The following is a 14,441-nucleotide window of genomic DNA, read 5'->3' as shown; positions in this document are numbered from 1 at the left end:
TGACCGAGCTAACTTTGGTGACAGGAAATGTCTTTAATTGAACACCGATTGTGAGTGAGCGTGTGTGCACGGTTTTGTATTTCCTCTAACGCAGTTGCTTTGATCCACATTTCTATTTGCTTCATCGCCATCCTACGTTATTTACGAGTTAATTTCGTTGAACCAGGCCACTCGGCAAATGAAACCTCATCGTGGCCTTGAGTTCTCACACGTGGCCAAACAAGATCAACATGGGACACGGTGAACGCCGTATTTAACAGCGAGGTTCTTATCTGTAGTCGAGACATCCATCTCCCGGTTCACCGCCATCCGTTGCGAGCGCCGTGACGGAACGGCGGCATTGCTCATTTGGCTACGGAGGCTTCGAGGACACGTACTTCATTATCAGCGCCAAAGCCATGCTCTGTGACGTCAGCAACCACCGACGCTGCTGCCGCCACAGCACACATTGCACAGTGCCGAGTGTAGGGTGCCGGTCGGCAACAATCCAAGCACGACGACTACCATCAAGCGCACCCAAACCAGCCCCCCCCACTCCCCACGCGCCCCTCCTCCTCCCCACCCCCCAATTTGCAGAACTCGAGACAGGGGATGAGAGTAATGCAATTAGAGCAAGAGGGGGCCAGAGTACGGCCTGAGAACACTCGCACTGCATCACAGATAAAGATCCCCTGTATAGCCTCAACGCACTGTAGGGGCAAGTGCTGTGAGTGAGTAGCAGCACCTATGAAGGTCGGCATGGCACATGAGGAGGTGGGTAACCAGCACCACGCTATCACACACACACACGGCCAGCTTATGTGTATATATACACAAACACATTGTGTATGTATACAACAACCGCCATTCGCCACCAAGTGGCGGTGACGTCACCACGGGGCTTGTGCCAGGCTATGTGCACGTTGAGGCCACGTGAAGTGTTGAACGCCCGCTGGCAGAAGGTCACGGGGCAGACCCAGGTGCCACGGGTCGACAGACTGAGATGACTGGCCGATGCACCACCTGTGTCCCCTACTGTGCCAACTCGCTGTGCTTTAGCCAACCGGCGCTCCGCTCGTTGTTGTGAGTGTCGCTCCTCCCGTCCTCCATTGTTGTTGGAGGGCGACTGCCTCCAACTGCCCATTAGCGTCATTCACAAGCCTCCTCCACAGAGGCCGATCCTTACACCGCTGGTACCAGTCATCGGCAAGTCCACTCAGCTCCACATCCTCCTGTACCACATCACTCCATCTCTTCTCTAGCCTCTGCCGCGCCCGTTTAGCTCCCTCTATGCGCCCAAACAGAAGCTGTTAAGGCATGCGGTGGCTGGGCATGCGGGATACATGACCCAGCCAATGCAGCTTTGCCTGCCAGAGGAGCTCACCGATGGGACTTGTCCAGATCTTTCAAGGATTTGTGAGCTCACACAATCCAGCCTGGTTAAACCCAGGATGGATCGTAGGCAGGCCAGCCTAAATGTTTCTAACCGGCGAAGATGTTCCATTAGGGGGGTCCACGTTTCGCAAGCGTAGAGAAGGGAGGTAATGACCGTGGCCGAGAAGCTTCGTGCGGAGCGACAGATCAGGAAGCTTCCACACAGCGTTACACAACCGATGAAAAGATAATGCCGCTCGACTGATTCGGAGTGAGCCGGTCATGAGCACACTGCCCAGGTATGGAAAAACTCTCCACAACTACCCCCTACTGTGCCAACTCGCTGTGCTTTAGCCAACCGGCGCATCGATCAGCCTCCCATTGTGTCTGTACCTGATGTAAATTCCTTCGGTACAGCCATCGAAGGCTTCACGAATTACGTGATCTGAAAATATGCTAAATAATGTGGGAGCCATAGGACATCCCTGTAGCACCCCAAGGTGAACAGGGAATGGCTCAGACTCCCGGCCACGTAGTTTTACCCGGGCCCGATCACCATCATGAAAGTCCATAATGATTGTGAGCAGAGGTTCAGGGACTCCAAAAGCACGAAGAATGTATATGCACACACACACACAAGTTGTGTGTATATACACACACACGTTATTCATAAACACAAACGTGTATACAAATGTACACACATGAGCGTATGTATACAACTGCTGTTCACCACTAAGTAGCGGTGACGTCACCATGGCGCTTGTGCCAGGTTAGGTGCACCTTAAGGCCGTCACGTGAAGGCTGCAAGTCACCCTGCCAGGTAACGGGATAGACCCAGTTGCCATAGATTGACGACTGGAAGATGCACCACCTCTACTCCAACCACTGTGTACATATAGAATTGCGCCAACCACTGTGCCACCACTCCCCACAAAGACAAACACACAAATTACGACTGCAGTCATCCGTGATGCTGTTTAACCCACGTCTCTGCCAGCTGTTTAACCCACGTCTCTGCCAGCTGCTTATTCCACATATCGGCTAGCTGTTTAACCCACAGAATATGAGCTGGGATGCACATGTGTGTGTACGAGTGTCGCACACACGCGTGTGTACGAGTGTCGCACGCGCGTGTGTACGCATGTCTCACGCGCGTGTGTACGCATGTCTCACGCGCGTGTACGCATGTCTCACGCGCGTGTGTACGCATGTCTCACGCGCGTGTGTACGCATGTCTCACGCGCGTGTACGCATGTCTCACGCGCGTGTGTACGCATGTCTCACGCGCGTGTGTACGCATGTCTCACGCGCGTGTGTACGCATGTCTCACGCGCGTGTACGCATGTCTCACGCGCGTGTGTACGCATGTCTCACGCGCGTGTGTATTATTGTGTCTGAATGGGAAGCAGTGTAGTGAATAGCGCGCTGCGCTACGGACCTAGGTACCGGAGCTCAATTCCTGCTCATGGCCAACACCAGTGACGATGATCTGAAATGGTCCTGGACCTCCCCTACGTCGACTCAGCCTCAATTGAGTATCTAGTGCGATGCATAAACATCGCCAATCGGGAGATAAATGCAGCTGAGCGTGGTGCTGGTCACTATCCCCCTGCGTGTGTGCCATGTATAGGTGCTCCTAATAGCACTTGCCCCAACAGTGTTAAAACTATACGGGGAATCTTTTTTGTCCTTGTATGTGGGACTGTGAGAGAGACTGCGTGAGTGTGACTGAAGTTGTGAGTGTGTGGGTGCAACCGGCGGATTGTGTGTGTGTGACTGTGCGTGTGAGAAGCAGTGGTTACTACACCACGCTACAAACCCAGCGACCCAAGTTTGACTCCCGGCCAAGACCAACAACACCAGTGACGAATATATGAATCAGTTGTGGGCCTCCCTGCTAGCGCCAAACTTAGCCTTAAATTATGACCTACTGCTGCGCGTGTAAACATCAGCAGTGGCGAGACAAAGACAGCCGGGCGTGGTGCCGGCCACACCACCTACACCACCCACCCCCTTTAGCTCCTGCCATGCCGTGGGCATTCACAGCTGCCGGCTAACAGCACTTTCCCCAGGGGCGTTTGCAGGCAGCACGAGCCACCTTTGCGCGAGATGAAACAGTCTGGCAGACCGAGTCCTCAACATGGGTGGAGGAATCAACGAATGAATTTCACAGGAACTACGCTCGTCGTAGGAGTAGCAGTGACAGAAGAGTGATAAGAAGGCGACTGGAGTCATCGTCTGTTCTGCGTGTGGTTGTGCTGTGGGTTATATTTACTCTATCGACCCCCCACCCAGCCTCCCCCACCCCCCTAATATTTGCCTTCGGGGCTGAGCATTTAAAACCAGATGCCAGCAGATAACAAAGTCGAGGAAGGGAGTCACGTAGCTAGCAGCAGATGTTTCGGGTATTGTGTCCGGGCAGCTCGTGACTACACAGCACTGCCTGGCGTGATCCATGGTCTATCCACTGCTGCACGAAGGCCTCCCGCTTCCTCCCAGAGCAGCCACCACCCTCTCACGACAACGGTCAACCCAGCAGCTGCTGCTCTACGCACGACGAGGGGATTTCATCCCCACTCCATCTCCTCCCCGGATCATCTGCTCCTCCCTAATCAACTACCAAATCAATTACCGGCATTGTGAGATTACCCACTTGAAAGGCGTATTAAAAGGCGTTTAAAAAAACAGAGTTTATTATATTATTATAATTCTCTCGGACGGCTGCGGATCCGTGATCAGTCTCGACAATAGCCCATCATCGTCCCTTCCGGCCGTGACGTGTCCTACACCCCAGCCCCACTCACCAGTCTGGAGGATGATGATCTTGGTCTATCCACTGCTGCATGAAGGCACAATGATGGTGTGATGTTAACCAACTCGCCTGGTCGTGGGTTTGATCTCAACCCTGAGGCCTGTATATCGGAGTTTGCATGTCTGTCTCCCCGTGGTCATGTTGATTTTTCTCCAGGTCCTCCGGTTTTTCCCTCCAAATTTATAATCAACATGCCTTTAAGATTTGGCTGCTATAAATTTCCACAGGATAACCCACTTTTTGTTGAGCTATCATTTGTGGCCAGGTCGTTTCTGAAAAAGAGCTACAAAACTCAGTGGGCCTTACCTGGTAGAATAAAAAGTTTATAGTTTGGAGTTTGATGATGGTGATGTCCCTCCCCTGCTGCGCGTGTTCTTTAATCCACGTACTCTTCTTCCTGTCTCTCAGCGTGTGTTTTCCTGTGCGCACTTTCAATGCGTTCTCGATTTGTTTCCACTAACGACCATCGTGAAAACATCACAGTTACGTTGACAAGCACGCACCCTTCCCATACTTGTCTCTCCACATAAAACAAAACCTAAAAAAAGATTTAATTTTACACATTTCTTCAGCCAAGATGGTAGTATCCTTCTGATGAAGCAGCCAAAGTTCAACACCCGAGCATTGGCGCCATGGTGGCGAGATGTGAACTACTTCGCTTGGTATGTAGGAAGGTCTTGGTTTCGATCCCGACCCTGACACCTGTATATTTAGAGTTTGTATGTTCTCTCCGTGGTTGCGTGCATTTTTCTCTGGGTCCTCCAATTTTTCCCTCCACATTTAGAATCAACATCACGCGATTAGAGGATTTGGCTGCTATACATTTCCACACGAGAAGCCACTTTGTGGAGTATTCATTTAAGGCCAGGTCGTTTATAAAAAAAAAAGAGCTATGTAGGTCAGTGGGCCTGACCTGGTAAAAAAAAAGTTTATAGTTAGTTAAAGTGCTCCTGACTAGCGTGGAAACGTCACGAGTGGCGGGCGGGCGAAGGCACCGGACTTGGGAATAATTTTCTGAAATGTGCGCCGGAATTTCTTTCAGAATCGTTCCAGGAAACTATGAAAAAAAGTTTAAAGAGACACCCCCCAAAAAAATAAAATAAACTCCCACGCAATCCAGACTCTCCAAGAATCCCAGCTGATGCGGCAGGGCCACGTGGTGGAGTCACACAGCAGGGAAACATTTCTCCACCAGCCAAGAGGGTAACAAAAAAACCCCTCATTGTATTGTCCATGGTGGTGATGCAACTTATTATTACTGTGATCACTGCCTCTAGTCAACTCAGGGAAGCCTCATGGAGTCTCAAGACCCCTTGCCAGGAGGGTCCTGCCAGGTTTTCGCGATAGGGGAGCGGTATTGCTGCGGCCTCTGCGCTGCGGTAGCGAGATGTTAACTCCCTCGCCTGAGGTCGTGGGTTCGATCCCGACGCTGACGCCTGTACAGTACATGTGGAGTTTGCATGTCTCTCTCCCCGTGGTTACATCACTGTGTGATCCACAATTGAGTAATTTGCAGGGAATTTATCAACAGCATTAGCATGTGAGTTTGGCCGATACCGGGCCCACTGTGTACGCCAGTTTAGCTGTGACAGGAAAATGGAGAACCCGGAGGAACCCCATGCAGAAGGGAAGAGAATGAACCGAACCCAGGAGCTCCTGCCTACTGCCCCACTGAGATAGCAGCGACAGCATCGATGCCGCACTCAATGGCGCCTGCTACCCGCTGGATCAACCACCAACCACGGGGAGCAGGAGGAAGCGTGGACACAATCATACGTGGCTGACCTTAATTCATTACTCTGCAATGTGCCTGCCCTTTAAACTCCCAGCCATTGATTTAAACTCCCAACCCGCCCCCGTTCAAACTCTGAGCCCTTCAGAAGTCCCAGCAATTTAGAGCTCCCAGCCTTCTAAACCGCATTCCCCGAAAACCGCGTGCCCTTTAAACACCGCGGTGATGGCGGAGGCATTTTACCGGGGACGCGTGGCCCTTTTGTCTCGCGGACTCAACTCCCATCCTTCGTCCACATCATCATCATCGGCAACATCAACCACCATCAACAATACCAAGCGATATCAAGGGCAGCTCTGCCAGCACAGCACTGTGCCGCAACCAGCAGCAACATCAACCTGCACCATCAACGTTAGTCGGCCACATTACGACAAACATCAATAGGCAAGGTAACCAAGAACAAATAATGTATCACACGACCATCATTAAAGATCAACAAGCAACATCTACCATACTCAAGTATCAACAAGCATCAATATTAACCACTAACTCCCACCAAAAGTCCCTGCAACTTCCACCACCATCATCACGACCACCGTCATCAGCAGCAGCAACTTTGTCCCGTCAACTCTCATCAGGCCCCATCAACCACCGCCAGTCCCATCAAGCCACACTTAGACAACCTCCTCCTTCACTCCTTCGTCACCCTCTCACTTACCCTCAACCCACCTCCACCCCCATTCACCCACTCACTCACTCACCCATCTACTCACCCGCTCACTCACCAGTCTTTTCTTGCTGATGTGTCTCTTGGGCCGTTCCTTGCTCATCTTCGTGTCTCCGCCGTGGTTCCTCCCCTCAGCTACCGGGAGAGTGCTCTTTGTTGCTGGCCGCTTGGCTTTTAAACTAAAACTCCTGAGACAACGCCGAGACGATGATGGTGACGAGGCGGCGGTGGTGGTATTGTTAATGGCCGAGTAGGTTGACGGAAGAACCGAGAGGAAATTAACAAGTCAACAAATATGACGAGGTAGATGATGAGGATAGTGACGAGGGTGTAAGGGCGCGCAAGAACTCGAGAGGAGCCGCAAGTGAAGTTCGAGGCGTCTTTTGTCGAGGAGTCCCCAAAGCCGACCACCACCGCCGCCGCTTCTTCGGTCAGCCCAGGCGAGTCGCGCAGCGCTGCGAAGCGAGGAGACGGCACCAGGCAGGCGGCCTGCTGCTGCTGCTCTCCATCCTCATGCCCCTCCTCACTCCCCTTGCCCTCCTGGGGCGGCCTTCTTCGTCAAAGAGGCGGCGGCGGCGGCATGAGCCGAGATGGTCTCCCCCCTCGCGCTCTTCCTTTGCCTCAACCCTCTCTCCGCACTCGCCCCGTGCTAGCTCGCGTCTCCCCCTTCACAACTTGACTGCTTCTCTCTCTCTGCCACTTTCTGAACCCTCCTCTCCCTTCTATCGTCAATTTCACTCGCTCTTGCTCGCTCTGTCTCCCCTCGTCTCTGCTCTCCGCAAACTCGTCTTCTCGCGCGGCACCACTCCACCACCCGCTTCAGGTTGTAGACGTGGGGGTTACCCAACCACCCTGATTGTTGCTGCTGCTGGTTGTTGTTGCTGCTGGTTGTTGCCGATCACAACTGTTGGCGATGTTGTGTATGCAGCAATGGCTGTTTAAATGTCCAACAGCTGACACAAGCAGCTCCCCGCCTCTTCCTCTTCCTCCTGGCAAAACTTTCTAGAGCACAATCCGAGAAACAACAACCACCACTACTACAACCACCACCACAACAACCAAGTCTTCTCTGTCGAGTTGTTGTTGGCCCTTGCGCTGCTGCCCGTTCCCGAGATTGTTGATGCCGTTGCCGCCGCCGCCGTTGCCCTCGCATCAATAACAACAAACATCACAACAACCAAAAACAACAACAAAAAGAACAAGAGACCACGCTTCCGCCGCCATCTTCTCGGCGCACATGGGGTGCCCGGTAGCTCATTAACATATGCTAATGATGCGGCGGGCTAAGCCCCGCCCATACGCTGCAGAGCCAATGAACAACGAGGTTACACGCCCATACTAACAACCACACCCCCATATTATAATTAGACCGCGCCCATATTTACACTCCCCCGCCGCCCACTTAAAAGCCCCCTAAAAAATTTCCATAGTTGGACACGCCCACTAGTGAGACCACGCCCCACCAAAAGTTAAACCACGCCCTTGGTTGAGTCCGGAGCCACCCCCACAGACCACGTGCACGCACGGGCCCGCCCACTTATGCAAAGTGCTCAGCGGATTTAGAATGATAATTATCTTTATTGATTTAGACTGCTGCAGGAGGAATCTGATGAGCTATAAAGCTCTTTTTCACAGATGTCTTCAGTGGGGGCGCGGGGTCGTACCATTACAACAGCAAAAAATACGAAACACGATAGAATCATAAGCGGAATATTTATTGACATTGGAGGAATCCGATGAGCTATGAAGCTATTTTTCACACACGTCCAGTAGGGGCCCAGGGCGTCACAACAACAAACAATACGAAAAACGCGACAGGAGTGCAAAGTATAGGAAAGGTAAGCAAATCACTAAATATACAAATACATCTAAACTATGTTTTTTTTTATTTTACCAGCTAAAGCCCACTGAGCTACAAGCGTACTTATTAAGACGCGACCTGGCCACAAATGATAGCTCAACGATGTGGCGGCTCATCATCACGTGGACATTTATAGCAGCGGCCAAATACTGCTGAGTCACACCCACCCCGCCACGTGGCTCGGGACACGGTGCTGACTCTGCGACTCCTTCTGAGAACCCGGCCAACGCAGGTGACGATGATCAAAATCGGTCCTGGGCCTCCCTTTAGGCTGACTCAAACGAGTACCTGGTGCGGTGTGTAAACATCGCCACTGGGAGAGACAAAGGCGGTCGGGTGTGGTGCTGGCCACCCCACTCACTCGTGTGCCGTGCCGGCCCTTCGCAGGTGCAGCGCTTGTCCCAACAGTCTGTTGAGGCTATAATACGGTGGGGGGGTCTTTATCTTCTTCCGAGTGCGGTCTTCGTTGAGCGTTGGACCAGGGCTCGCGTCTCGCAGGCAGGAGGAGCAGCACGCCCTTATCTGCAGACCCTCACCTGCACAGACCCTCACCTGCACAGACTCTCACCTGCACAGACCCTCACCTGCACAGACCCTCACCTGCACGGACCCTCACCTGCACAGACCCTCACCTGCACAGACCCTCACCTGTACACGCCTTCACCTGCACAGACCCTCACCTGCACAGACCCTCACCTGTACACGCCCTCACCTGCGAACGCCCTCACCTGCACAGACCCTCACCTGCACAGACCCTCACCTGCACAGACCCTCACCTGCACAGACCCTCACCTGTACACGCCTTCACCTGTACACGCCTTCACCTGCACAGACCCTCATCTGTACAGACCCTCACCTGCACAGACCCTCACCTGTACAGACCCTCACCTGCAGACCCTCACCTGCACAGACCCTCACCTATACACGCCCAGCAGTTCACCTGCAGCCACGGGTTCAGCCTGCTGATGAGACACTACATGTCAACACCTGTCGAACCAATGCTGCTGCAAATGCTGTATTGCACTGCGAGAATAAACACTGTGTTGCTGATTGGATGCGCAAAATGATACTGTATATGTGTTTCACGTGTGTCTGCTTATTTGAGTAGATTGTTGGGCCTCAGTGAGTGGTCCTGGACGAGCCGAGCCACAGGCAAAATCTCTGGGGCAGCGGCTCCAACTCTGTTGATGTTCATCATCGACATTGTGCACCCCCACGGGCCGTCATCTCCCCCTGGTGTTCGCGCGTGGAATCATCGCAAGGAGAGACAGCAGACAATCACCTGGTCTGCAAATCCCTTCACGGTCTTGCCCCAACCACGCCTTGCTACTCTGGAGTCTACAAACTGAGTTGCAGTTGTGGTGATTGCTACATTGGAGAAACGAAACGTCATATCTCTGATCGTGTCCGCGAGCACAAGTCAGATCTGAAACACGGCAAAACTGATTCTTCCGCCGTTGCCGATCATTGCTACAACGCTGTGGGCTCTCATGAAATTGTCTTTTCCGAGACTAAGGTGCTCTGCAAGCCTCCTGGCTACCATCAAAGGTTTGTACACGAGGCCATCCAAATATACAAACACAGACATAATTTCAACCGTGATGATGGGTACAAACTTAGTAATCATTGGAAAGATGTTATTAATCATGCAAAAAAGATTTAACTACACATATTTGGAGCATTCCTGCAAGCGAGTTAAGCCGCACCACCTCTACATAATAATAGGCTCAGTCAACCATTCTACACAACAAAGACTCATTTCCTTGCAGCGATTTCAGCCGCATCATCTCTACATAACAAAAAGGCTCAGTCCCTTTTACACGCACCTTTACATCATCCGCACCTAGTTTACACAACAAAGGCCCATTCCTAACAGCGTGTTTCAGCCGCACCGAACCTCACAAAAATAATATTCAGGGCCTACCTTGGCTCGTCCCACCCTCAACCAGTATATATACAAATACTGTGTTTTTGGAATTTCTCTCACTTGATACAGCTATCGTGCTGTGACGGTTCCACCTGAAGACGGAAGCTTGTGTTGCCTCCGAAACGTCGTGATTTTTATTTTATTTTTATTTTACTTTTATTAATTTATATTTTTTACCTACGTGACTTTACCGAAAAAAACCTAAGAATATGAATCCTTGCAGTCACGGAAGCTTCAAATCTAGAATTATCACTCATTAACCCCGTTCATTAAATCCATTCATCATCATCATTGACTGTCATCAATTTCGCTTTTACCGAATTCCCGCATCATCACAGATTCCCCCATTGCTTCCTCTCGTCTTTTGTATTCACCTCATCTCCGCCATGACATTCACACACGCGGCGTTGGCGTTGTTGTTGTTGTACCCTTCTCAATTTTCTGTAAAGCGCCTTTATGAAGGCACGATATAAATTACTTTCAGATTATATTTACATATCCCATCGGCCAGAGGGCATTCCTCCTGGGAGTGTGCATCTCATCAGCCAGCGTGAGTTACAAGCAAAACTCTGGACCGGTTCCAACATTCAGTGTCTCAGCATCAGTCAGGCGTTCTCGAACTGATGCTGATGAGCTGCCAGATGTGTGTTGGCAAGGGACCTCCCTCTTCGCTATGGGGCCCAGTGAGATGCACAACAACTCCTGCACTCGTATCACACACGGCACGACATAACGACGACTCAGATAGAGAACTATACGACTGACATCGAGACCCATAGATTCACATAGTCTGGGTTGTGATTTAACCGGTTTGTGAAGTGTAGAGAGTATATGGTGTTATGACTCACATCGAAACCCAATGACTCACATAGAAGCCCAATGACTTCCATTGATACCCAATGACTTGCAAAGAGACCCAGCGACTCCCATAGAGATCCATAGACTAAGACAGAGAACCACAGTCGAGTTTAACACGTAGGCTTTCGCGACCAATATCATCCATAAGAGGTTTTTGGATTAGATCTCGTAAATATATAAATGTGTCATTAAAACCCGCCACCACCCGACACAGCCAACTAGTAAGGGCTGTCACGTAAACAGAACTCACCAATTCGTCACTAGTACAGCACACCGGTGTGTTGGAGAGCCAAGCCACAACATTTACAATCTGAGTACGACGTTTCACCAGTAATTACTACTAGCTTCATCAGGCGACAGCCAGATTTGTGGAGAAGTCCACCTGTTTCGTTCCTTATATAGAAGCGTAGTTGTGGTGACCACGCAGCTGCGTTCTTGCATAATGTGGGGGGGGGGGGATTACTGAGGCAACGTACATGATGCATGTGCATTGTACGTGCCCTTTGAACTTGTCCTTCCTGTCTATTGTGTTTATTAAAATAGCCCTAAATTTTTACTTAAAGCTTTCGTTACTGTAGGAATTCATATTCTTGGGTCTTTCGGTAAAGTCACGTCGATAAGTTCAAAGAAAATAACAAAAAAGAACAAAAAAAACTACGAGGTTTCGATCGCAACACAAGCGTTCGTCATCAGGAAAAAGAAATACCCCTACCAACGGTAATCCCTACTGAAGTACGCCGCCGTCTGTCGGCAGCATTTACATCACGTGTCATTTGATGCTCCGCTTCCACGCAGCACTACGGCGGTAGCTATCCGAACGGTTACAGTTATTTAGATTTCTTTCAATTTCGATAGATTCTCTAATTAGTATCGGCCAGTGTTAGCTAGTTTTTCACAAAACTTCAACATTATCAAAGTCAATTGAGTGTCCTTGTTGGCACGCGTGTTCTGCTACTGCTGACAGTTGCATTTGGGATAATTTAATATGTTTCTGATGTTCTTTTAGTCTCGTGCTGATCATTCGTCCTGTTTGCCCAACATAGCATGTATCACACGTGTAGCTAATCCTGTACATCTTTTGTACCTGGTACAAAATATGTATTACCGAAGCTATCAACAGAACACACAGCTAGTTGTAATTACTGGCGAAACGTCGTACTCAGATTGTAAATGTTGTGGCTTGGCTCTCCAACACACCGGTTAGTGCTGTACGAGTGACGAATTGGCCACGTTCTGTTGACGTGACAACCCTTACTAGTTGGCTGTGTCGGGTGATGTCGGGATTTAACGACACATTATTATATTTACGCGATCTAACCCAAACGCCTCTATTATGAACCACAGTCGAATGCTGTAGCGCCGCCTGGCGTCAACAAGTAAATACTGTACTCTTAGTTCTAGATTTAAAGCTTTCGTGACTGCAAGGATTCATATTCTTAGGTTTTTTCGGTAAAGTCACGTAGGTAAAAAATTAAAATTAATAAAAGTAAAATAAAATAAAAAATAAAAATCACGACGTTTCGGAGGCAACACAAGCTTCCGTCTTCAGGTGGAACCGTCACAGCACGCGTGCTGTGACGGTTCCACCTGAAGACGGAAGCGGTGACGGTTCCACCTGAAGACAGAAGCGTGTGTTGCCTCCGAAACGTCGTGATTTTTATTTTATTTTACTTTTATTAATTGTGTTGCCTCCGAAATTAATTGTGTTGCCTCCGAAACGTCGTGATTTTTATTTTATTTTACTTTTATTAATTTTTATTTTTTACCTACGTGACTTTACCGAAAAAACCTAAGAATATAAATACTGTACTCGTTTATCAGCCTCAATATTCAAAATCGCCTTAAAGGTAAACACACATAATACCTCAATAAACAAGTGGAGATGTTTCGGAGCGATACAAATCAATAATAAGAATTAGTCCTTGGTCAAGTTTCTACTGCTGGATAAGGTTGTTTGACCATACTTCACCACTCTGGACAATGGGGAGGGGGGGGGCGTATCAAGGAGCGGTTCAGACATCACTGATGGAGTCTCTAAACTTCATGGAGAGGAGGCCGGTCACACAGACGTCCTGCCAAATTCACTCCGCTGGTTCCTCCACACATTTTGTGGATGCGATCCGTACTGACGCTGACTGTCGTTTCATCCACCACCACCACACTGCAGGTCACAACAACGCACTCATCCACTCACTCACCGACTCATTCAGCTGCTTATTAATCCACCCACTCGCCCACACTGCGTGTCACCTCACTCCTCTCTCAGCGTCGTCCCTCGCACTGCTCCACGCTGGAATCCCCTCCTCCCATCATCACCACCATCATCATCTCCATCATCATCATCATCTCCATCATCACCACCACCATCATCATCTCCATCATCACCACCATCATCATCTCCATCATCACCACCATCATCATCTCCATCATCATCTCCATCATCATCATCTCCATCATCACCACCATCATCATCTCCATCAAATAAACCATTATCACCACCATCATCATCATCATCTTCATCATCACCATCATCATCATTACCTTCATCACCATCATCATCACCACCATCAACATCACCATCATTATCTCCATCATCGCCATCATCATCATCATCACCTTCTCTTCTCGCTCCAGTCAATAAACTTGTTACACTCTTGCCGATTAAAACGTTTATAAGAGTGCTGTTTGTTCCTGGCCGCTTCACGTTTTGGGCCTGTACCCAGCAATAACTTCCATTCGATGGGACGATGTTGGTTCGGCTCTCGCTCGGCTCCAGTGATGCACCGCGCAGGCGATTGCTGCTCAATCTCCGTGACCAATGCCATGGATTTGTCATCGTCACGCGCTCTCATGCATATGTAATGCGGGCGTAAACGACCTTCCGGATGTGACGTCACGGGGGGGAGGAGTTACGTCACGTGGGAGAAGGGTTCGGGTCTTAAGGGGAGAAACCGGAAGAGGAAAGGAGGTTGTTGGAGACTGGACTAGGGTGAGGCCACGCAGGGCGAAGGCTGGGAGGAGTGGCGAGATCGCCACACACACCGTCGGCCAGCGGTGACCAACCCTGGGAGCAGCGGTGAGGCTGCAGCGAGGGCAGCCAGCGAGGCTGCACGAAGAGGCAGCAGTGGGACTGTTCAGAGAGAGAGAGCAGCGGTGGAGCTGCAGCGAGGG

At 50.3% G+C, this 14,441-nt stretch overlaps 1 protein-coding gene across 2 annotated transcripts in view; it reads right to left on the bottom strand.

Annotated features, from left to right (window-relative positions):
• Positions 1 to 7,860, bottom strand: part of LOC144949704 (protein Jumonji-like) — a 73,095-nt gene extending 65,235 nt beyond the window's left edge. Inside the window, exon 1 of one of the 2 annotated variants that reach the window (XM_078879725.1) lies at positions 6,671 to 7,860. In XM_078879725.1, the coding sequence (XP_078735851.1) occupies positions 6,671 to 6,727 (57 nt within the window). In that variant the 5' untranslated portion in view covers positions 6,728 to 7,860. The remainder of the gene's footprint in view (positions 1 to 6,670) is intronic. The other variant, XM_078879726.1, reaches the window with a different exon arrangement.
• Positions 7,861 to 14,441: the final 6,581 nt, after the last annotated feature.

Source organism: Lampetra fluviatilis, chromosome 54, assembly GCF_964198595.1.
Source record: "Lampetra fluviatilis chromosome 54, kcLamFluv1.1, whole genome shotgun sequence".
Taxonomy (NCBI): Eukaryota; Metazoa; Chordata; class Hyperoartia; order Petromyzontiformes; family Petromyzontidae; genus Lampetra; species Lampetra fluviatilis.
This window is presented reverse-complemented; position numbering and strand designations above follow the sequence as displayed.